This window comes from Mustela putorius, unplaced genomic scaffold, assembly GCF_011764305.1.
Source record: "Mustela putorius furo isolate JIRA1106 unplaced genomic scaffold, ASM1176430v1.1 tig00003869_pilon_pilon_pilon, whole genome shotgun sequence".
In the NCBI taxonomy this organism is placed as follows: domain Eukaryota; kingdom Metazoa; phylum Chordata; class Mammalia; order Carnivora; family Mustelidae; genus Mustela; species Mustela putorius.
In genome coordinates, this window is record NW_025422021.1 from 34,424,672 (window position 1) to 34,447,265 (window position 22,594).

The following is a 22,594-nucleotide window of genomic DNA, read 5'->3' on the forward strand; positions in this document are numbered from 1 at the left end:
TCTACTTGGTGAGAAGGTTTCTGCCTGGACTTAGACCCCTAGGGAGCTCAGAGAAAACCACAACCCTTTCCTATTGCCACGAACACGTGTCTGGGGCAGGATTCTTGGAATGTCTGTGCCATCTACTCTTGCTTGCCCTGGCTCCCAGGATCCTGGTCTGTAGTTAAGCTATTGTCCCACTAGCTACACTACTGTTACCCCACCGGAATCCTGTCTGGAACAAGGCAAGGCGCATATGCACCTGAGACTGTGTGTGTGTATCAGGCTCATATTTAGAGTAATTTATAACCCTGGTTTGAGAACTCTCAACCGTAAGCCTTTGAAGACACAGGAGCCCTCGTGCAGCAGTTTCCATCTCAGCCCTCCTGAGAGGTTGGGCTGTTGGGAGGAGTTGAGACAAGGCGCACAAAGGTAGGGTAGCAGCCCCCAAGCTCACAGGTAAGAGCAGAGCTCCCAGCCAGGGTCCATTCTTGTCTTGGCAAATAGCTCCCATGCAAATCAATCCCATCAGAGGTGGAGGTGGTAAGGGCAGCTTAGGGTGCCGGGTCCTCCCCCCAGGTCCTGCCCAGATGCACCCACCTGCTAAGGCCTCCACCATTCTGTCTCGTGGACCCCCAGGTCATCCGTGAGGGCACAGCAGAACAGACCATTCCGACCACACTTCTTCCAAGCCTCTTGTAAAGTGGATTTCTTTGGTAATGCACAGGCTGATAATTTGCTCTTTGCTTGGCCTCAAGAAAAGGGACACTAATGGGTGTTATCTTTTAAATTAAGAATTTGTCCTGTACACAGAAAGAGTAAACAGGCCTTAAACCATAGAACCATAGCAGGGAAGCATCAAGGGGTCGTGACATGTGGCCCTGGGGACACACAAGGGCATAAACAACAAATGACCCCAGTCCTGGGCCCCAATCAGCTCTGGGCCAACAGCAGCCGAGAGAGCCATCCTACCCCAGGGTGACCTTGAAAACCACACCTACCGCAAATACGCTGCATGACAGTTTTTTTTGTCTTTTTTTTTAGAAAAACCAAAACCCTCAATATGCTCGAATATTTTTCCTTTTATGTCATTGCATCCGTTAACCCCTTGGGTTTTGCTTTTACAGTAGCGCTCTTTCCTTAAGCATATTAGGTCAAGCTGACATGCAGTATAGATTTGTACTATTCTTATCACACACGCTACCTGAATGCCAAACATGGTTTTAACATAGACACTCGGATGCCTTTTTAGGAAAAACAAATCTTTATTTAAAAAAAATAATAATAACTTACAAATTGAGAGAATTCTCCAAAATGAGACTGTTCATTTTGTGCACAGTGTTGCAGCCTGGAACAGGTCTGCCCCGTTTTGCTTTTTTAAGGTAACTTTACAAAACTATGAATATCACAAACTGTTTTTACAGAGTCTTTCCTGTTCTGTATCCCATACCAGTACAGAGCACCACACAGATAGAAAACTATCGTAAATAAAACATTTTAGCCAGGACTGGCATATTATAGATTTATATATATATATATATAAAATTTCAAAACAGCTAACAATTAATGTCATCCTTAGTCAAAACTGAAATCAAACTAGCCTTAAAACTACAACACTCTGGATACATGTCCGCGTTATAGCTCCCGTACAATATTTAAAATATATTTAAACTTTCAAATACATTTATAAGGTACACCGATAATGAGAAAATAAAGTCTTAAGATTTAAATACAAATCACCATATAAAACCTCCAGGGAACACAGAACGTCTTATTGTACAGAAGTGCAGGCTAGCCTGTCCTGCGGCAGACTTGGACACGTGATGGGCCTTGCACACGGCAGGACGCACGCACAGAGCCGTGACAGCCACCGCGACCGCCCGAGAAAAAGGGGAAGGATGCTCGGTGGCACACGCTCCCCTCTCCTCATGACTCCAGCCTCAAGCCCCAAAGCCACCTTGCTTTACTCTGGGGAACGATGCAAGCCAGTGCCGTGGAGAAAGCAACACACTTGTCCCCGAGACCCCACAGAGCGTGTCACTTGGTATTCTGCTCCAAGGCAGAGTACTCTGTTTCTGACACCCTAGAGGCATCAATGAGCTTGGTGAGGCCTGTCTTGGCCGAGTACTTGAAGATGAAGGCCTTCATCAGCTCGTACCTGTAGTTACGATTGATAAAGCTGTAGAGCACAGGATTGACACAGCAGTGCACCAGCGACAGGCACTGAGTGACGTGCAGAGCGGTGAAGAGGAAGTTCTCCAGCTGGCAGGTGAAGGGGATGTAGTGGAGGATGGAGAAGATGTCCAGGAGTACCACCACGTGGTACGGCAGCCAGCACACGAGGAAGACCACCACGTAGGAAAAGATGATCTTGCGGCTGGTCTGCCTCTCCTGGTCACTGGAAGCGGTGAGGGCACGGGCCAGCAGGCAGTAGAAGATGGCAATGATGCAGAAGGGGATAGCGAAGCCCAAGACCACAGAGACCAGCTCCATGCTAATGAGCCACTCCTTGACACTGTGCTCGGGGTAGAAGGAGCGGCAGTAGGTCTCGTTGTTAGACGCCGACGTGACGGTCTTCAAGTAGTAGGTGTCTGGCAGGGACACGCAGAAAGCCAGGAGCCACACCAGCACGCAGACAACACGGCGGACCACCTTCTTCCTGCGGCTTGAGGTGTTGGCGAAGTAGGTGATAGAGAGGTAGCGGTCCACGCTCATGCACGTGAGGAAGAAAATGCTGCCGAACAGGTTGATGGAGAAGATGAGGTGGGTGACCTTGCACGTGAGCTCTCCCATGGGCCACTGGTTATGCTGCACGAGGCTGACCACCCAGACAGGGATGGTGACCACCACCCACAGGTCGGCGATGGCCAGGTTGAGGATGTAGCAGTGTGTGTCGTAGCCAGTGGTCTTGGCCTGGATGTTCACCCAGACCACCACAGAGTTGGCGATCATGCCGATCACGAAGATGAAGATGTAGATGAAGGACAGCGTGTACAGTAGCACCCCTTTGTTGGGCATGTTGGGACACAGCACCGTGTCGACGACAATGCAGTCACTGCTGTTGCACGGCCAGCTCATGTCGGAGAAGTTCCCTGGCTCTGAGTAGTCAAAGAGGTGCAGGTCCATGGCGCTGCGGGCAGCAAGCAAACGGCCTGCGCAAAGATCAAACAGAGAGAATGCAATGGAAAAGTGGCTTCATTAGGACACACCGGAGCCCGGTCAAGGCGCTTTTTCAGCGCTCCGCATATTCGGTGGTGTCTTCCCAACAAAAGAAAAGGGAACAGCCAAGCAGAGCTCTGCACAACAAAAAACAGGCCCGGTATCTAAGTTTGCATGGTGCCTAAGCGAGAAGAGCGCCTGCTTTCTCTGTCGTTGTATGGCAGTGTTCCCCAGGCATCACCAGCCTGGCTAGACCCACAGTGTGAGATCGGCATGCTCCGGGGGCCCGAGAAACATCTGACAGCCACGGGGACACTGGCCACTCGCTCAGTCTTAGTAGAGGACAGTGGCGCCATTCTCCCCCATGTCCCAAAGGACAGCAGAGTCCACTGTTCCTAGCACTGCTGTATTATAAGTATCCTGCTCTGGTGTCCTAATGAATACGCTTGAGATTCCCTTCCCAGTGTGCATCAAAAATGGGACTTGGTGCATTTTCCCTTCTGCAGAATGCACATGGAAACCTGGGTCTTGGGCCACCTTCAGTGTGCAGCCATGAAGACCACAGGTGTGTGACACCCACAGCTTGATTACACCCCAAACCTGCAGAGATCTCGGGTTTTCAACGAAGGGCAGCCACCCAGCTGTCCAGCGCCTACTTTCCCCTTCTAAAGAAGTAGTTTATCCAACTACTTCAAGAGCAACTTGGGCCAAGACCCAGGGCACAAAAGTCACCACCTGCTGCACTTCTGGGGTGGGGGGGAGCAATTTCTCAACTTTCTTTCCTGCTGACTTGACCTAAGGCCAACACTTTGAACTGACACCGTTTTATTGTCCACAGAGATTTCAGCTCCAAAGTACCACCACAGCATCTAGAAATGATGATTTCCCCTCAAACGCCCCAGCTAGAAGAGTTCCCGGGAGGGTTTTCTACTGATGCCCCACCCATTCGAGGGCCTTGAAATCCCTGCAGGACATGGTCCTGGGTCGGCTGCCCACTGGGTGACCCTGGGAACATGGGTATCCTGCTAGGAGTGACCTCACATGGGAAGATGGTTGTCCTTCCTTTTCATGGGTCATAGCTAATGACTGACCCCAGTCGAGCTTCTGTGCTAAGTTCATCCAAAGTGGACCCCAGGTCACACAGGAAGATGGGTGATCCTGGTCCATGGGTCAGCACACAGGTGGCTACGCTAACAGTATGCAGACACGTAGCTGGGAAAAGCACCCATTCTGAGACTAGACCTTCCTGGGTAGGAATTCTGATTCCTTCCACATTGCTGTTTAACTTGACTTGCTAACCTATCTTGGGCTGCATTCTTGAGAGACCAACACCATCTCACAGAGGCACCCAAGAACAAAGGGACCCACTCCAAAATCTAGCGCATAGCAGATGCTCTGTAAGTCGCAACCCCACCCCTCCCCCATCCTTTTGGCAAAATGCACAGCCCCCCTTTTCACTCCACATTGAAACCACCTCTTACTGCCTAAGGAATACATGTCCCTTCCTGGAGGGAGACGCAGGAGTGAGCAGAGACAGGCAGCTTGATAGCTTTACCTTCAGAATAAATGAACAGCATCCCTGAGGGGTTAGACATCCCTGCTGCCTCCCAGGACCCACTCCTCAGTTTCAAAACTAACAGCAGGTGACCTCATCTTAAATCTCAGTTAGCAGAGACCACCTTCAGGCTTCTGTCCCTCTCCCGGTGATCTAAGCAGGTTCCCGTGTCCCTACTGCCGAGGGGAGAACGCTGGGCAGCCCAGGAGGAGCTGGCAGAGGCAAGGGCCACAGCCAGAGAGCCTGGTGGTCCTCGGAGCACCCCAGCAGGAAGATTCCTATGCCCTATGACCAGCAACTTGGGCCAGATCAGACAGACCACACAAGCACAGGGAGCACCCAGGGAGACTCAGCACGACCATGTTTAGGACAAAATCCTCACATTATGAGACTTTGGACCACTCTGTCCTAAGAGGCAGCTTGAGGTCCCTAAAGGACATGGGGACAAGGGGCAACAGAGAACACCTTTGAGGAGCCAGGACTCCCCAACCCACTGGACTGGCCTCAGGGTGCTGTGCTTGGAAGTCACAGAGCCCAGGGTCCAGGCAGTCCATGGGGCCATCCACGGGGCTGTCCACAGGGCCAGAAAGGAAGAAATGAGCCCCAGCCCTGGTTAGCCTGACTGGGTCCAAGTACACCCAGCTCTTTGCTCACCACAAGGAGTTAGTGACCGAGCTCAGGCCTCCTATGCCATTCATTCAGCGAACAGACCCTGGGCACTGTTCAGTGTGGACAGTCAGACCCACGCAGAGGCAGGGGTCTACGAGAAGTCCCCTGCCTCTCACCTTTTTGGAAATTACTCCACCTTTTTGGAAATTACAAGGTCAAGGTGTCGGGACCCACTCTCTCGGGCTGCCAACTGTCGCTATTCCCGGAGCTCCAGCCATGGTGGGAGAGGGCTCGGCTCCATCCTTGGTTTCCACCTCTGCCCTCTGGGCAATGAAAACCCAACTCAGCGATCAGTGGTCCTTTGAGCCAGAAGCATTTCTTGCTCGCAGGGCAAGGCTCCCCTCCAGCAGTCCTCTCCCCTCCCTTGGGGGGCCCAGTGAGACTCTTCCAGCCAGGGCTGAAGTGGAGAGCAGAGGCTCCAAAGCTCCTGGCTCGAGCATGAAAGCCAGCTGGGCCCCGATCACTTATCTCCTACCAACCATCAGCCCAGAAGCTGAAGCCCGAGGCCTGTGCCCGGACCACCACCTCCCCCAGAGGGACCCCCTGGTTCCCCTTCCTCCCAGGGCAGGAGGCCTTAGTGGTCAAGAGAAGGAAGGAGGCACAGAGAGGAGATGAAACAAATTGTGGTCCTCAAACTCCCTGCAAATCCCAACAGGGGACTAAAGAGGGAAACGGGACTCACAACAGCTTAGCCCCCTGTCCTTTTGTATTTTTCCCGCATTTGGTTTTGGAAACAATCCAGGGCTGTTTCCAGGAAAGACTATGACTTGACAAAGACAGTCTGCATGGATGCTGCATGTGGCCTGCAGCAGAAGCCTGTCTGCCTGAGCCTGGGTCCAAGAGGGCGGCTGCATCGGTCCACTTTATGCCATTCCAGCGACAGCAAGTGGCCACCACTGGAAAGAGGAATCTTCCTCAGTCACTGGCTGAGATCCTCACAAGGGCTCCTACAGAGCCATCAGTATGGCAAGCTATAGAGTGTCTACCCAGATCACAGGTTTCCAAAGGCCTGGTGACAAAGCTCACTTTGTCATGGGAAACCTCTCTTCCTGTCCTGGTGGAGGGAGGGGGTGGCCCAGTGGACCACAGGGGCCACTTTAACTCCCTGAGCATCCTGCACCAGCACTCTGGCTGCCCTCCAGCAAAAGCAGGAGATGGCCTCTGCCGGTACACAGACAGTCCCCCCACGTTCTGCATCCATCCAGAAGGATCCACACTCCCGTCTAAGTGGCCAGGCCTCTGGGCCAGGGTGCTGGTGTGTTCATCCTGAGAGGCAACAGTGGTCTGCCCCGGACCTGGAGGAGACCCTTCTTCCCAGTGGGACCAACCTCTCTCTGCTGGAATAAGCCAGCACCTCCACTCCCGCCAGCCTGGGGCCAGAGCTCAGGAACGCCTTTCAGAGTCAACACTGCCTGCCTTCCAAGGGCTCGGAGCCGCCCCCGACCAAGGCAGGCAGGAGGATGAGACCCTCTTGCAACTAAGTGGTAAGGCATCTGCCTAAAAGGTCCTGACAGAAGGAAAAAAACAGGGCTTTGAATTTTCTAACGCTTTTTGATTTTACAAGTTCACACATTTCACCTCTCTAAAGATTCCTGTGTCCCCAACTGTCCCCAACTATCCCCGCAGGTATGTTTACTGGAGGCAACTTCGATGTCCATCAGGAGAGGGATGGTTTGATCAAGTAGGGTATAGCCACTGTAGCCGTAAGAAGATGGGGGCATCTGCTTTTGTGAAGACAGAACGTTTGAGCATACCTGAAGGGAGAGGCCAGAGGCAGATACACAGACCGAGAATGACCTCAGGGACAGAAAAACCAGAGCCAAAGGAGGAGCAGCTTTATATAAATACACATGCACTGAGGCATAGCAAAAAGACCTTCAAGAAGGAGAAAGCTTTGGACAGGCAGGGTCGGGTGGAGGCCCAAGAGGGGACTGTAAATTTCACCCCATAAACTTCTGTATTATTTGAAATCTGACATCAAGAATTAAGTACATTGTGATGGAGGGATGTTTCACAAGACATGGGTGGTGTGAGTTCCATTGTGCTAGAGCCCAGACACCCAACTGAGGGCAGAGAACTGGACCTGTCCCCGTCTGCTCCCTTCTCCCCGGCACTCCCCGTGCTCTCTCTGACCCCCTCCCTACAGTAGCCACGTGCTCTGGACCTTTTCCCACCCCCGTATGCAGGGAGCATCCCACTTCCACCAGGACAGGAAGGGACATTTCCTATGGCCTACAGCGGACCCAGCATCTGGCCGTCCTCCCCACCGGCCTGCTGTCTGTCTGCAAAGGGATTCGTCCACCACCCAAATTCCCAATGGCAGAAGGCCATTGGGGAATCAATGGGAGAACTTTTCTGGGAGATGAGCCTCCCACTTCTCAGCCTCCTTATTCATCAACCGAGTATCCCCACGAGGGAACTACAGCAACTGGCAGGCAACATGTCACTGCTCCAAATGGTGGCCTGAGCTCACCCAGGGAGCTGGCAGTCAGGCCAGATTTAGACGTCCCCAAGCTTGGTCTGCACGGGGTGGCAGTCGGCCTGCAGAGAACAGGCCCTCTCTCTGGCCCAGAGTCAGTCCCTCCGTGACGGAGCCTGCCAAGTGTTCAAGCATCTGGCTGCTCTCCCCAAAACGGCCTTCAGCGTGTTTGCAAATCCCCATCACAGACCGGGAAGAGTCTTCTCGACCAAGACCAAGATCAAGGGTCTTCTCGACCCTTTAGCCGCTCCTTTCCCAGTGAAAGTGTCCCGTTTCTCCCACCCCGGCCCCAACCAGGACCCACATCTCCAGGCTGTGTCGCGCCACATTCTTCCTGCCCAAGCTCCTCACCCCAACATCTTCATCCTTGGGCCCCCACAGCCAGCCCAAGGCGGGTGTTTGGGGCACTCCCAGTCAGCAGTGATATCAGGCTCCACCAAGACCAAGGGGTCTGAGGCCATCCCAGGAGCAGGAGTCCAGAAGACACTTTTCTGCACCCTCATCAAGCCGAGACAGACATCAGCCTTTTCATGCCCCCGAATGTTTGTGGAACCTCCTCTGTGAGGAGGCTCCAAGGCTAATAGACAGGGATCACCGTGGCCCATCCCCCAAGAACTCACCAGCCAACTGACAAGGGCAAGAAGGCAGCAGGGTGGTGGTGAGTGGCCCCCAGAGCGGGAGGGTGAGGGATTTCCACTCAAGTGGCTTATGGAGGCCTTCAAGGAGAAATGGATGGGTGAGATGATCAATGAAATACCGTAAAGGGGTCACTGAATCGGGCTGAAGCCAAGCTCCCCACAAAGGAAAGCTGGTGACCAGAGTCAGAGGGAGGGGTGGGGGGAGCGGGGCAGTCAGGCTGGGCCTGCCCACGCAGGAGGCAGGAGATATTATGAGCAAGGAAGCAGCTTGCAACAGAAAAGGCTCGGGGGCAGGGGGGGGGGGTGGTCAGAGGTGACACAAACCAAGTCAAAGGCAGGGAGTTAAAGACCAGCTGTGGTGACAGGGTGCAAACAGGCTGGAGGAAGGTGCTCCTGCCCAGGCCCCAGTGGTGCAGATGAAGTTACACCCACCAGGTCGAGGCTGAGCACCAGCTTGGACAGTTAGGAGTCCTCTAGCCGCTGGGGCTCCTTAGGATCTCTGCCTCCAGGTGACCTTTTTTTGTTTTGTTTTGTTTTTTCCAGGTGACCTTTTTTTATTGGTTTTCTGCAATTTGGGATCTATGTCCTTCCAGGAGGGAATTTCTCAGAACCATTCAGTGCTGTTCAGACCAGATCACTCATCTGGCTTCTCACTGCTGCGACCTTCAGAGCAAGCCCAGGCCAGGAGAAGAGACGCGCTCATCTTGGTCTGTGGCACACAGCTGCTCTCCGCACTTTCCCCACTTCTCCAGGGGCTTCCCCCAGGGGAGGCACGCTCTGGCCTCCTTGCCAGAGTCCCACACCTTCCACGCTAGCTGGCATGCGGTTCAGGTGAGGAGAACCCACACTACATCTAAAAAATCATCAGGTGATTGTACAATATTGGGTTCAGGGTTTTGTGGGGGGCAGGGGTTGGTTTTTATGTGTGTGTTTGTTGTTGCTGTTTGTTTTTGTTGTTTTTTTTTTACCGATGCTGCATTATATCTACAGGAAAGACCAGAGAAGCTTCAGCTTCAGCAGACTCCCTGCAGCCATCTGCTAGGGCTGTCAGCAGATCGGGGACTAGTCTGTCCCCCAGTGCCAAGCAAACAGAAACAAGGCTGTCTTGAGAGCAACTTATTTTACACAAGTAGGGAACTGCTCTAATTCATTAGAAAACTCAAAAATAATAGAGAGTCAAAGAGAAAAACAAAAACTCCCTATCCTGATTCAGAAGGAGGTCACCTATCGCTAGGGCTCTCAATGTACTTCCCGTTAACGCACGGGTTGGGGCATCCTCGCCCACTTTGAAGTATTTGGGGGAGAAATCGAACCCCACGTGCAGAAACCCAATCTGGTCTATTGTGCTCAGCTGCCCACGGGAAAGCAATGCTGTGCCCAGAAAGGCAGAGCCAGAGATCTACGTCACAAAGCTGCCGGCTGGGTTAGCCCCCTGTAACCAGAGCCCTCATTCCCACCCAGCTCAGGACCTGGATGAGGCAGTGGGAGGTCAGCCAGGCTCTGGGCCAGACACAATAGGGCTCCCAGGAGAAGGCTACTCCATCTTGGCCTCTTCTCATAGAACTCAGGGATGATCCCCACAAAGGTATCTGTTACCATAAGAAAATTCAAAGATGCTGGCTATCCCGATGTACATACAGTCCTTTAGCTGTCTCTTAGCGAACGGTGGTCTAAAGCCACCTGAGTCACTTTTTAGTCCCTCCACCCTGGGAGCGCTTAGAACAAAACCGAGTCAGCTCCCAAACCTACCTGTGGTTCAGCAAAACATTCACCATAAAAATATGCAATCCCCTCATTACTTTAACAAGGAAAGCACCTACTTTTTTTTTCCCAATTCTAAATTAGTCGATCCTTAGGTTAAAAAAAAAAAAAAAATCAAATATGCCCTGCAGAAAACCATCAAGTATTCAAAATCAGATAATCCCCCCTTTTCCCTTTTCTTGTCTTCTCTCCCTCTCCTTTCTCTCTCTCTCTCTCTCTCTTGCTTGTTTGTTTTGACTTTAATAGAAAATGTGTGTCCCAGGGCTATAATTTTCTGGACTTGAAAAACACTTGATGTGAGTCAGCCTTGGGTTTCTTTCTAAACTCTACCTACATGCATGGAACTCAACTAGCAAGGCGTTCTAACACTGTTCTTGTTCCTAAAAGTAAAGCTAAGTTTTTTTAGTTCCAAATTCCTGTGTGCCTGGCAAAAGCCACTGAGAAAAATCTAAAAGCCTGAAGTCTTGGTGGTTTTTCTCCTCCGTCGTTTACTCTTAGGCTTTCTAGAATGACGGTCGGTTGGTCTCAGGTCTGAGTAACTTCAGCCAGCTCCCTCACACCTCCCCGAAAACAGGAGCCCCTCTCCCTAGATGATCGCACAAAAAGCCACTGTTCCTGATGAAGGAGGTTTTTTTTGTTTGGATTTTTTTTTTTTTTTCATCCAGAAAGCCTATACTCTGCCTATTCTGGGTCTGATTAGAAACCATAATACCTTCTCAATTCTCCCAGGACTTGCTGTGAATAAGGGAAAAACTCACCTCCAAAGTCCTGACTTAGTTAAGCCCCGGCATGCTGCCCTGGCTATACTCTCTGGAACTTTTTTAAAACTATGATTGCAATGCGTGCCCCTTTTTAAAAATGGACAGGCAGCAAAATACAGGCATTTCTCAATTTTCTTTTGCTCTTCCACACGCCCCCCCTCCTCCAATCCCCAGGAGGCTGTGCGCACATTCAAGTGTTTATGGCAGAGAAGGGGGAAAAAGAGCAAATTGTTTCCAAGCTAAAGCTCCCCTGTGCAACTTTGCTTTAGAGAAAGGCTTTGCATCTGGGGAAACTCGTGCTGATGTGAGGAAGGACAGGCAGTTTATCCATTTAAAAGCTACAGAAAGTAAAGGACAGACTGGGGCAGCCTCCACTTTCTTTTCTAGGCAAGCCTATTTGATCTCCGCATTTTCCTGGAATAAATAAAAGGACACAAAGGCAGCATCTGCGTTTAAAGAGAAAAGAAAAAGTTACCACATTGAGATTCTGCAGAATGAAGTTTCAGGGCATGTCAGCACACCAAAGAGCTTCAAAGAGCTATAAACCATGTCAGGGGACCCGCTTCCACTTCTGGAAAACCTAATGACCCTGTTGTGAGCAAGTGAATTGAGAGAGAGAGAGAGAGAGAGAGAAAAGGAAAAAGGAAAGGGAAGAAGAGAGGAGAGAAGAGAAAGGAAGAGAGACAGAAAAGAAGGAGGGAGAGAGGCAGGGAGACAGCTAGTCTGACTTTTACAACTTCTCATTCTCCCTGGAAGTTACTAGTCTTGGCTAACCACCCACCCCTGACCTCACTCCAAAGCTCTGTCAGTCACCCCTTGAATCTTTATGCTTGCTAACAGAACTGAACAAAAGTCATGCTTTACCTGAAGGGTATATTTTAAATTACAAAATCCTGGACTTGTGTGTGTGCTTTTTTGGGTTTTGTTTTTTTTTTTTTTCCTAACTGAAGTTGGACTTACCTTCCAAGAGCACAATAAATACTCAGATTAGCAAGGATGCAGTCAAAGCCACAAACACGGAGCTGAATTAACATTCGCCCTTCCAGCTTCTGGGTTTACAGGAGCCGGGAATCCCGCAAAGCCCCGAATTCCAATACATTCTGGACTCACAAAAGATTCACAGCACAGTTCCCTGCTTCACTCAAGGATGCCCCCTCCTAAAGTTCACATCGTTCTGCAATTGCTTATTTCCTGGCAAGTCCATCTATGTCCTGACTGATCTCCCCGTAAAAGAGGTCAGCCGTGGTGCCAGGCGGTTCCCTATGCCAACTGGGAGCAAGCAGAACCGACAGTCTGCATTCTTGCTGAGTCCTCCCCCTTACCCGAGCTTCAACGCCCACAGCAACAAATAAACACCGATTCCTACAGCCAGCAGGCACACACGGAGCGTCCCTTCCACCAGTGACTCAAGGAAACCTGCCTTTTTACTTGCTGCCGCAGAAAGGGGCAGCCCCCAAGTTAGCAGACAGGCTTTGCAAAGCAGCCATGCAGCCTGCAGCCCCGGCTTTCAGACACCAGACCTGCGAACTCTCAGCAACCATCAGGGCGATTCAGAAAGAGGCCTCTGAAAAAGAGCGCTTAGCTGAGAACAGAAACCCTGCCCGCCTTCCTCGCCTTCCTTTGCAGGCAGGGCTGCGGGGAGCCGTTTCCTTACCTCCGGGGCTGGGCTCGGGCTCAGGGCTCCCTGCGCGGCTGCGACGCTCACCGCCTCGGGGCTGAGCAGTTTGCAGGACTGAGCTCTCGGGCGGCGGACCCGCGTTATATACACTGCAGGAATACGCCTCTAGGTGGCAGCTGTGGAACCTGCATCGCCCTAGCTCCCGGCCCGCGCCGCCCCCCCCATACACATACGTGCAGCCGCGCGCGCGCGCGCGCGCGCACACACACACACACACACACATACACACACGCGCGCACGCGCGCTCATGCACGCACACCCCTTTCGTAAACCCCGGTCTGTCTTTTCCCGCGCAGCTCTGCACCCCACAACGCACTCTCTGGAAACCCCGGCCGCCCTTGACTTGCAAGGTCTAATGAAGCCACGAAGTCCGGACCCCACTGGGGGAACGTGTGTCAGCAGAAGAAAACCGGCAGAGAAACCCTAGAGCTTTGCAGAATCATCAAATATTTATCTGGTCTCAGGTATATCTTTAATAATCCCATTACCACCAAGAGTTCCTTTGAATGCCTCTTAGCTCAAGGGAAGACTTTGTTCCCAAGACAAATTGCTCTGACCTTCTGAACTTCGGTGTTGATTTATTTGGCCTGGGTTTTCTTTGTTAATTCCTCCAAAACAGAAGTAACAGTTTTGGTAGGAGCAATTAATCGGCGCCGTTTTATATACCCCAAGAGTGGGGGAAAGGGCTTTAGAAATAGATTGTAAGATTTTATTTGAATACTTTTATCTGTAAAGGATTCAGGCCCAAAGTCCTTGAAAATCTGAACAATTTGGTGTTCTGAAATGCCTACCCAAGACCAGGCACACATTAGGGGTATAATAAATGTCTTCTGATACAGTCTTTTTTTTTTTTTTTGAGGTGAATTTGGCAAATGCTTTATTATTACTAATTGCTATTATTACTGAAATCTACATTCTCATCCAGAAGTGTATAGCTGAAGTTCTGTCCACAAGAATGTGTTCCAAAGGCTAGTCACCTTGAATATCCTATTTAGAAAAATCGACCATGAAACAAATGACCTAAACTTTCACTTTTAAAACGCGTGCTCACTGAGCTTTTTCCCCTACACTAACGTGCCACGTTTTGGCTTTTGGCTTGCTTTCTGCTTCTCCCGGCGTTCCCCAAGGACGCATACTCGTGGAGGCGCCCGCATGTTACCACTTTCTCCCCAGCTAAAACTTTCTGAGATTCTTTTTCTACTTGCTGAAAATAACAGGAGACAGCCCAACGCCAAGCCCAGAGGGTTTGAGGGTCAAACTCTCCTGTGGCTAGAAGGTCCTGGCGCGGAGAAAGCCCTTAACAAAAGAAACACTCTTTTGAGATCAAAGCTGCCCGTTTTTCTCCCGCAGCGGAACACCAAATGCGAGCGCTAGGCGCACACCTGCTCCGCTTCCCCTCCGCCCCCCACCCCTGGCTCGCGGAGGGGGTTCTGCCCCCACGGCCCTGGCCGGGGCCCCCCACGGGTCCCCCTGTCGCTGCGCACCCGAACTCCACCTCCAGGCGCCTGGCGAGAAATCTTGCTAAAGAGAAACCGCCGGCAGCCGTGTGCGCACGCCCAGGGTTTAGGGCAAGAATGCTTTTTCACAACTTTCTGGTCCCGGTTTCTTCTTATGCGTGACCCTGTGTCTGAGCCCTATGGACAGGGACGCGCCGGCTGGAGAGCACACGCTTCGCTTTCTCTTCCCATGAACTTGACAATCTCTTCTTTGGAAAACGCGTTTCTCCCTTGGCAAGCTCGGACGCCGGGGTGAAGCGCTGGACCCCGGCTGGAATCCGCTCTGAATTAAGCCTGCTGTCTCTTAAAACACGCCTGGGCCAGAAACGTGCTACAAGATGCAGTCACCCAGGAAGAAGAAGGAACACCCGGCGTAGTTGTAAAAAAAAAAAAAAAAAAAAAAAAAAAAAATCATATTTAGGCCGTGGGGCCAGCACTCCCCACCGGGATTTCGGAGCCCAGGGGCGGCGAGCAAGGCAGACCCCGCCCCCGCCCCCGCCTCCGCCCCCGCCCCGGGTGCCAGCGCGGAGCCCTGGGGAAAATGAGAGGCCTGCGAGTACTCCTGTAAGGGGACTGGGTTGCAAAACCCCAGGCCCTCAGAAGGCTCTTGGCACATTTGCGGGGCTGCCCCAGCTTTGCGAAAGGACAGCGTCACGCACAAGGGTTAGCTTGGCAGGAATGAGTTTGGTTACCCCCACTAGGAAAGTCCGAGAAGGCAGGATTGGGCAGCTGTCGCTTGAATTGTCCCAGCTGACTCAGGACTGAGTCCTCGCTTTGTTTTCTCCCCCAGGGTGCTTAGTGGAACGCGCAGTGGTGAGGTTTTTGGCCAAGCCCACACTCCTTCCCTGTGTCCAAACTGCTCCTGGGATTCTAATTCCACAGAACAGACTTTCCCCATTGATGTGATCTGCCTGCAGACAAAACATGATAATAGAACCCTCTATTCTTGCGGGGCTCTGGCACCCCAAGTGGGCCTGCGGACTGAAACCTCACCCTACTTTAAAAGCTTTGTTGTCCTGGGCACTCTGAGTCTGGGCTCCTAGTGAGCACGGTCAGAATGGAGCCAGCATGGACTCTGGCGGCTGTAGCTGTGGCCCCTGAGACGCACAAGGGCACCATCGGCCTGAAGACATCAGGCTAACTTTGCACCACCTTGCGTCTTCACTCCAACCTCAGGAGTATCACATTCCAGATTCGAACTTATTCCCCGGGAAATAGCCGCAGCACCTAGTGCCTGGGCCCAGTGGGAGTGGTCTCGGCTAGCACTGGACATTCCTCTGAAGAGCAGACACAAGCCCCTTCTCTGGAGGAAGGACCTAGAAGTAAAGACAGAGCCCAACCCCCCAAGGAGATCGGGATCCCAGCTTGGGCTCCCTCCAGACAGGTGTAACTTGGAGCTCTAACTTACACACCATGTCTCCTTAGGCAGCTTAGCCTTTCTGATTAGGAAATTCCTATCTTTAAAATAATTATAATAGGGGCAGCTGGGTGGCTCAGTTGGTTAAGCCTCCCACTCTTGATTTTGGCTTAGATCGTGATCTCAATGAGGTCATGGGATAGAGCCTGGCACTGGGCTCAAGGCTCCATGCAAAGTCAGCGTAAGATTCTCTCTCTCCCTCCCTATCCCGCTCTCTCTCAAATAAATAAATTAATTAAATATTTTTTAAAAATAATAATTATTATAAAACCTTCTATTCTTGCCAGGTGCGTCTCAGGATTCAGTGAAAGGATGTATATCAGAGACACCTCACCGGTGCTTTCCTTGTCCCACCCTGGCCTGAGGCAAATTCCAGCGACACAGTGTGTTTTTTTAAGGACTAAAACAGGTATCTAACCCAAGGCTTGCAAGTTTTTATGAACCCTTTGGTAAAGCCTGGACAGGTTTCATAATAAGAGCGTTTAGCACTTTGCTGATCTAAGTGTTTTGCCTACATTCTTTCATTTACTCTTTATGGTGACCCAAAGCTGGCACTATTTTTGTCCCACTTTTGTAAATGAGGAAGCTAAAGCCCAGAGAGAGTGGTTAACCTGTCCAAGCTAGTGAATGGAGGGGATTCAAATCTAGATTTGTCTGACTTCACAGCACCGGCTGTCATCTGATGCCACAGAAGACATACTCTTGAAAGAAAAAAAGAAAACCCATTGCAAAATATAGATCAGGCGGTCCTAAGTTGGACTTCCTAAAAGCAGAACCCTGGATGAGAATTCGGGGCAACCCGTTTATTATAGAAGTGCTCCAGAAGAAACTAGCAAGGGAAGGAGAAAACCCAACCAAAGCTATGATCTTGGCCAGGTCTCAGCTGCAGCCTGACACCCTTCATGAGCCTCCAGAGCCTGCAGTCCACCCTGACTTCACCCCAGCCAACTGCAGACAAGGATGCTGGCTTTCATACTCGCACACCCTTCAAACCCTGGATCGGGGCTGCCTGGTGGGAAGGTGGGGAACATAGCCTCCCCCTTCCTCCTGTTCCCACTCAGAGTCAGCAAAGCAGCTCCAGGAACCTGAGGTCAGTCTCTCAAAGATACATCCCAATCACAGGCCTGGGCAGGAAACCCATGTTATGTGGACACACAGACATACAAGGAAGTCAAAGGGGTCTGGGAACATGCCACCCATACCCACTGTACTAGGTATCAATGGTACCACTTAGGTCAGTCTTGACCCAAATCAGAATACTCACTCATTAATACTCAGACCTACTTATTTCTACCTCAGGACCTTTGTACCTCACATTTTCTCTTCCTGGAGAGCTCTTCCCAATGACTGTTGTATGATTATGTCCTTCCTGTTATTCTAATGTTGTCTTCAATATTTTTTCCAGAAAAACCTTTCACTGCTCTGGTCTATTCCTATTATTCTGTCATTATCCTATATTGTTCATAGAATTTACTGCCACCCAAAATTTCCAGTTTAGTATTTGTCTTCTCCCCACCAGAGTATAAATTCCTCAAGGGTAAGAATGTTGCTATTTTGTTCACTGCTCTATCCCCATTGTCACACAGGGTGTTTGGCCCACAGTAGGAGTTCCTAAATATTAACCAAATGAATAAATTCAAAAGAATCTCACTTTTGAGTTAGGTTCTTGCCCTCCCCATATTTCACTCACCCTTTGCATCATAGAAATGGTTGAGGGGTCAGTTAGGACAGATCTCCAAAAAATGTTTTAGGAAGACTTAAAATATATATTTTGAAAATAGGGGAAAATGTGAATATATACTTCACACCAAGTTGTGACCCCCTACAAATATGAAAAGTATGCAACTTCCTTAGACATTGGAAAAATACAAATTAGAACACAGTACCATTACAACTGGACACTCCCTGAAAGGCTAACATGAAAATTAGGGATATTAACAAGGATGTAGAACCACCAGAACGCTCCCACATCAGTGCTTCTCAGACTAAAAGGTGAAGAACAAATGTGTTCTTTTTTGCGGGGGGGGGGGGGCGGTTATTGTTGGTTTCTGTTTTTCGTTGTTGTTTTTTTTTAATTGTGTTAGGTTAGTCACCCTACAGTACATCATTAGTTTTTGATGTGGTGTTCCAAGATTCATTGTTTACATATAACACCCAGTGGCCCATGCAATGCATTTTTTTCCTTTTTTTTTTTTAGATATCCTATGCAGTGCACACCAAGACATGTCCCACTGAGCGTGACTAGGGAGGAGCTCCCACCACTGTGCGTCATCATGCAAGTGTAACATATGAATTGTCTATGCAGCAGCCTGTCACACAAGGCTGCTGACCATGTTTTCGTATGTCACAGGAATCTCACATTTCTTTAAACCTTCCTGAATGGTTCCTCACTCTCGGTTTCTAACCTTACTTCTTTACAGACTAGTAGCAAACAGCTCACAGCCCACACTTTAAGGAACATGTCTGTATCTCAATGGTGGAGGTATAAACTGGTACAATCATTTTGACCGTATTTACTGAAGTCAAATGTATACATATATATGACCAAGGAATTTCATCGCAAGGTATAACTTAAAGATGTATACACTGCATCAAATGAAATACACAAGAATGTTTATAGTAGGACTATTTATAAGAACTCCCCAAACCAGAAATAACCCAACATGAGCAGAAAAGAATATAATAAATCAATATCCCTCATGAATGTTTAGATAAAGATCCTTAAAAAAAAAAAAAAAGCAAATATAGTATTATACCATGACTAGGTGGGGCTCTTTCTGGAAATGCAAGATTGGTTTAACATTTGAAAATCAATATAATTCACTAAGTTAACAAAATAAAGCATTTGCAAAATTCAAAATCAATTTGTGATGACAACCTTCAGCAATCTAAAAATAGAATGGTTTTGACTTGATTTAATTCTTCAATTTTATACAGGAATACGTATGAATTTGATGCAGGACATGTATGAAAAGTTAAAACTATCATACTTAATGGTGAAAAATTGAACACTCTACTTCCATTTTCATCACTTCTTTTCAGCAATATACTGGTGGTCTTAGCTATTGCCAATAAGGAAGATTTTTAAAAATAAAGACATATGAATTAGAAAGATGTAAAATTGCCTTTATTAGCAGCTGATATGGTTATTTACACAGAAAATCCTGAAAATCCTGAAAAATCTACAAAACAACTTCAAGAACTAAGTAGTAACTTTAGAAAGGCCTCTGAGTATCATGTCAGTATACAAAAGTCAGTTACATATCTGTATATCAGCAGCAAACAATTAGAAAACAAAATTGTAAAATTCCTTTATAACAGCACCATAAAATATCTAGGAATAAATTTAACAAAAAACACATGAGATCTCTACAACAACAGCCCTGAGAGAAAGAAGAGCAAAACAAATGGAGAGATATACCATGTTCATGGGTTGGGGGATTCAATATTGTTAATATGCAAATTCTCCCCAAATTGATCTATTGAGTCTATGTCATTCGAATCAAAATCCCAGAGGATTCTTTTGTTGAAATTGGCAAGTTAATTTTTAAATTTTTATGGAAATTCAACAGACTTCAAAATAGCTCAATCTGTCCCAGAATGGAAGAATGTTGGGAGGACTCACTTTGTGATTTCATGACTTACTATAAAGCCATGGCAAGCAATCTAGGGTAGAATTGGCATGATAGGCACATAAAGCAAGGGAACAAGATAGAGTCCAAAAAAAAGACTTGCATGCACAGGCAATTGCTGTTCGACAAAGGCACCATAGCAATTAGCAAAATTTCAGAACGATTATATTACTACTATCATAGTGGAATTCATAAAATAAATGTTGTTATAGGGGTGGGGATTAACAGAAAGGGAATTTTCTGGGATGATGGCAATGTTCTATATATTCATTGGGTCAGTGGTCACATTGGGTATATATATTGATCATGTCTTATCACCTGTATGTACACTTAAGATCTGTGCTTTTCCTGAAATTTTCCTCAATTTTTAAAAAGGTTGCCCAATGTAACCATGAAGTGACACCATTTATTTAAAGTTTCAAGGCATTCACAGAAAAGTACACATTATTTATAGAACTATGCAAAAAGCCTACCTAGAAGTAAGAAAGGCTGTACACCAACTTGGAGACAATGGTTACCTCGGAGGAGGGAGACAGAAAAAAAGAATGGAGTGTATACCCAGGAGTATCTGAGATTTCTACAGCATTTTTATTTCTTTAGGCAAAATATTCACATTTGTTGGATCTTATTGGTTGAGTGCACAGGTATACTTTACATTACTTGCTGTTCTCTGTGTTTGAAATTTTTCATTTTAGCTTTTAAATTTTAAGAAAACGGGAAAAAACTTGAATTGAAAGTTCTGAGTGAAGACTGGATTTCTCTCCACTTCGTTGTGAAGTTTGACACAGAGAAGAATGTTTTCTGATCTCTGAGTGAGTCCAGGAAACTTCTGCCAGGAAAGCATATCAAAGCATGGAGCTCCTAATGAGATACCAGGCAAGTCGGGTCAAACCTAAGCCTCATTTTTCTGAAACTTTGGCAACATTCTAAAGTACTGTGATTTCACATTCTTCAAACTTCAATATATAGATTTTAGCTTCAAAGCCTAAAAATGATTCAGCCCAAAAATATCTAACCTGAAGATAAAGAAGAAATATCTGAGTATAGCTAATAAAATTATTTCAGCTGATTTGAGTTTTTGAGATTGCAAATTTCCTATATATGAAGAGTGACACTTTTTCAATTCCACCTATGTTTGAAAATACCTCTAAAGACCTTACGACCATGGGATGTCAAAATAGCAAGGGAGACTTCCTTCCCATCTTCTTTCTTTCCTTCCTTCCTATTTTTATTTTTGTTTTTTAAAGACTTATTTATTTTAGAGAAAGAGCATGAGGGGAGGGGCAGAGGGAGAAGGAGAGACAGAATCTCAAGCAGATTCCCCACTGGGCATGGAGCCCCACGTGGGGCTCGATCCCAGGACTCTGAGATCATGACCTGAGCTGAAATCAAGAGTCAGACAAGAATAAAAACTCGTTTATTTCCCTGAACCACCTGAGAGTAAGTTATTGACATAATGCCTTATCATCCCCGCAATACTTACGTGTGCGACTCTCACAAACAGAGATATCCTCTTTCTTTATCTAAATGCAACCATCAAAATCAGGAAGTTAACACCGTTATATTCCTACCTCCAAGGGCACAGATCCCATTCGAGTTTTGCCAATTATCCCAATAATACCTTTTGCAGAGAATCGGGTGTTGCCTTTGAGCAGCTACCTCTCTTCCATTTAGTTCAGTCCGGCACACTTTCTCAGACTTCGTTTGACAATTGTAACATGGAACTGCTTGAAAATAACAACCTGGTTATTTTACGGATTATCCTTCCATCTGAGTTTTATCTGATGGTTCCTTTTGATTAGGCTCAAGTTACAAGTTTTGGGTGAGAATTTCACAGAAGTGAAGGTGTGTTTTCATTGCAGCCCGTGAAATGGTGAACAACATCAATTTGTTCCATTACAAATGGGGTTCACTCTGATCTCTTGATTCAGAACTGTCTGTCAGGCTTTTCCACTGTAGTTACTCTTTTCTATGTGATTCTGAGAGTAGATAGCTTGAATCTGTACAAATATGTCATTCTTCCTCAAACTTTCCATTTATTCATTTATTTATGTGTATCTGTACAAACTCATAGTTTCCTGTCTCGGTGAGTTATAATCCATTACTCTCAGTATTTATTCTGCAGCTCAGAATTTTCCCTGATCTGGCCAGTGAGAACTGGCATCCGTGTCCTTTTAATATACCTCCACCATTTTTTTTGGAACTTCCTTTGTTTCCTAGCACAAGATGATGACCCAGGTTCATCTTGCACTCTCCCTAACCCAGTTTGGACTCAGCCTTCTAAGGAGCCTTAGTAGACAGTGGAATTTAGAAGTCAAGATCTGGGTGCAAAATGTGCTCACAGCTAATGTTTATTCCAACTCCCTTCTCAATGACGGTCTTGGCTTCCATCATCCTTACGGCAATTCATCTGATCACTCCCCTTGTTATTACTTTCCTGTTGCTGCTGTAACAAATCACCTTTTCTTACATTTTTGGACATCATAAGCTTAAAAGCATTGTTCCAGTGGAGATTCTTCCCTTCTGGAGGCTTCAGAGAAGACACTTTCCTGCTTTTTCCAACCTCTAGAGGCCACCAGCAGGCCCTGACTTGGCCCATTTCCCACATCACTCCAATCTTGTGTCCTGTCCTCGCATCTCTTACTCCTGATTCTGATCTCCCGCCTCCCTTCTGTAGGGACCTGTGATGACATTGGACCTACTTGGATAATCCAGATAAACTCCCCGTCTCAAGATCCTTAGTTAATCACAACTTGCCATCCAGGTAATATCCATAGGTTTGGAGGAACCAAAAATGTGTTCGGGGATCAAAGATGTGGACATCTTTGGGAGAACTCGTCGTCCTTCTTCCCCGTCTGTGAATGCCCTCCTCACTCCCTTTGGGCCTCAACACCCACCACCTGTGAGAGTGCCCTGCTTATCCCATCCTGAGTCTCTCTGGCTTCCCACTGTGGGAAGGACTTAATTGCTTTAGGACTAAATTGCTTATAAAGAAAAGGGAAGAGACAGTGGGGAGCAAGGTCTTATTTTCTAGATACACTTTTTCTAAAAATCATTAATAACAAATTCCCAGAGTTACTATTTAAAATTATATCAGCTTCTACAGAAACCCTGTATCAAAGAAGTGAGACAATGACACCCTTGCCCTTTTTTTTTTCTTTTAATGTTAAGAAAGGTGGAGTTGGTGTTCTTTGTTGGTGATTGCCAGAAACCCAACTTGAACTAGTTTAGGAAAAAGAAAAAAAAATAATTTATTGGCTCCTATAACTAAACCAAGGCAAAGAGGTACTGGGCCTGGTCTCACAGATGATGGTGGACACGGGGGACTCTAGTGGCATCAGGTGCTTTCTCTCTGTCTGCCATCTCTACA

The 22,594-nt window shown here is 47.9% G+C and overlaps 1 protein-coding gene and 1 long non-coding RNA gene across 3 annotated transcripts; one reads left to right on the plus strand and one right to left on the minus strand.

Moving 5' to 3' along the window:
• Window positions 1–1,220: 1,220 nt before the first annotated feature.
• ACKR3 (atypical chemokine receptor 3) lies at window positions 1,221–12,772 on the minus strand. Of its 2 annotated transcripts, none has more exons than XM_004777560.3 (2): window positions 12,656–12,772; window positions 1,221–3,131 (listed from the first exon to the last, which is right to left on the minus strand). In XM_004777560.3, the coding sequence occupies exon 2, from the start codon at window positions 3,103–3,105 to the stop codon at window positions 2,017–2,019; it is 1,089 nt and encodes a 362-aa protein (XP_004777617.1). In that variant the 5' UTR covers window positions 3,106–3,131; window positions 12,656–12,772; the 3' UTR covers window positions 1,221–2,016. The 2 variants fall into 2 exon arrangements, with proteins under 2 accessions (XP_004777617.1, XP_044922659.1); XM_045066724.1 differs by lacking the exon at window positions 12,656–12,772 and adding an exon at window positions 5,514–10,342.
• Window positions 12,773–12,891: 119 nt separating this feature from the next.
• Window positions 12,892–20,293, plus strand: LOC101680470. The gene is made up of 4 exons (XR_201163.3): window positions 12,892–13,143; window positions 15,880–16,001; window positions 17,790–17,855; window positions 19,920–20,293. It is a non-coding gene; the product is annotated as an uncharacterized LOC101680470 (long non-coding RNA).
• The last annotated feature ends 2,301 nt before the right edge of the window (window positions 20,294–22,594 follow it).

Bases quoted from the DNA above. Each gene is read 5' to 3' on its own strand.
- ACKR3 (XM_004777560.3), bottom strand. From the start codon at position 3,105: ATGGACCTGCACCTCTTTGACTACTCAGAGCCAGGGAACTTCTCCGAC.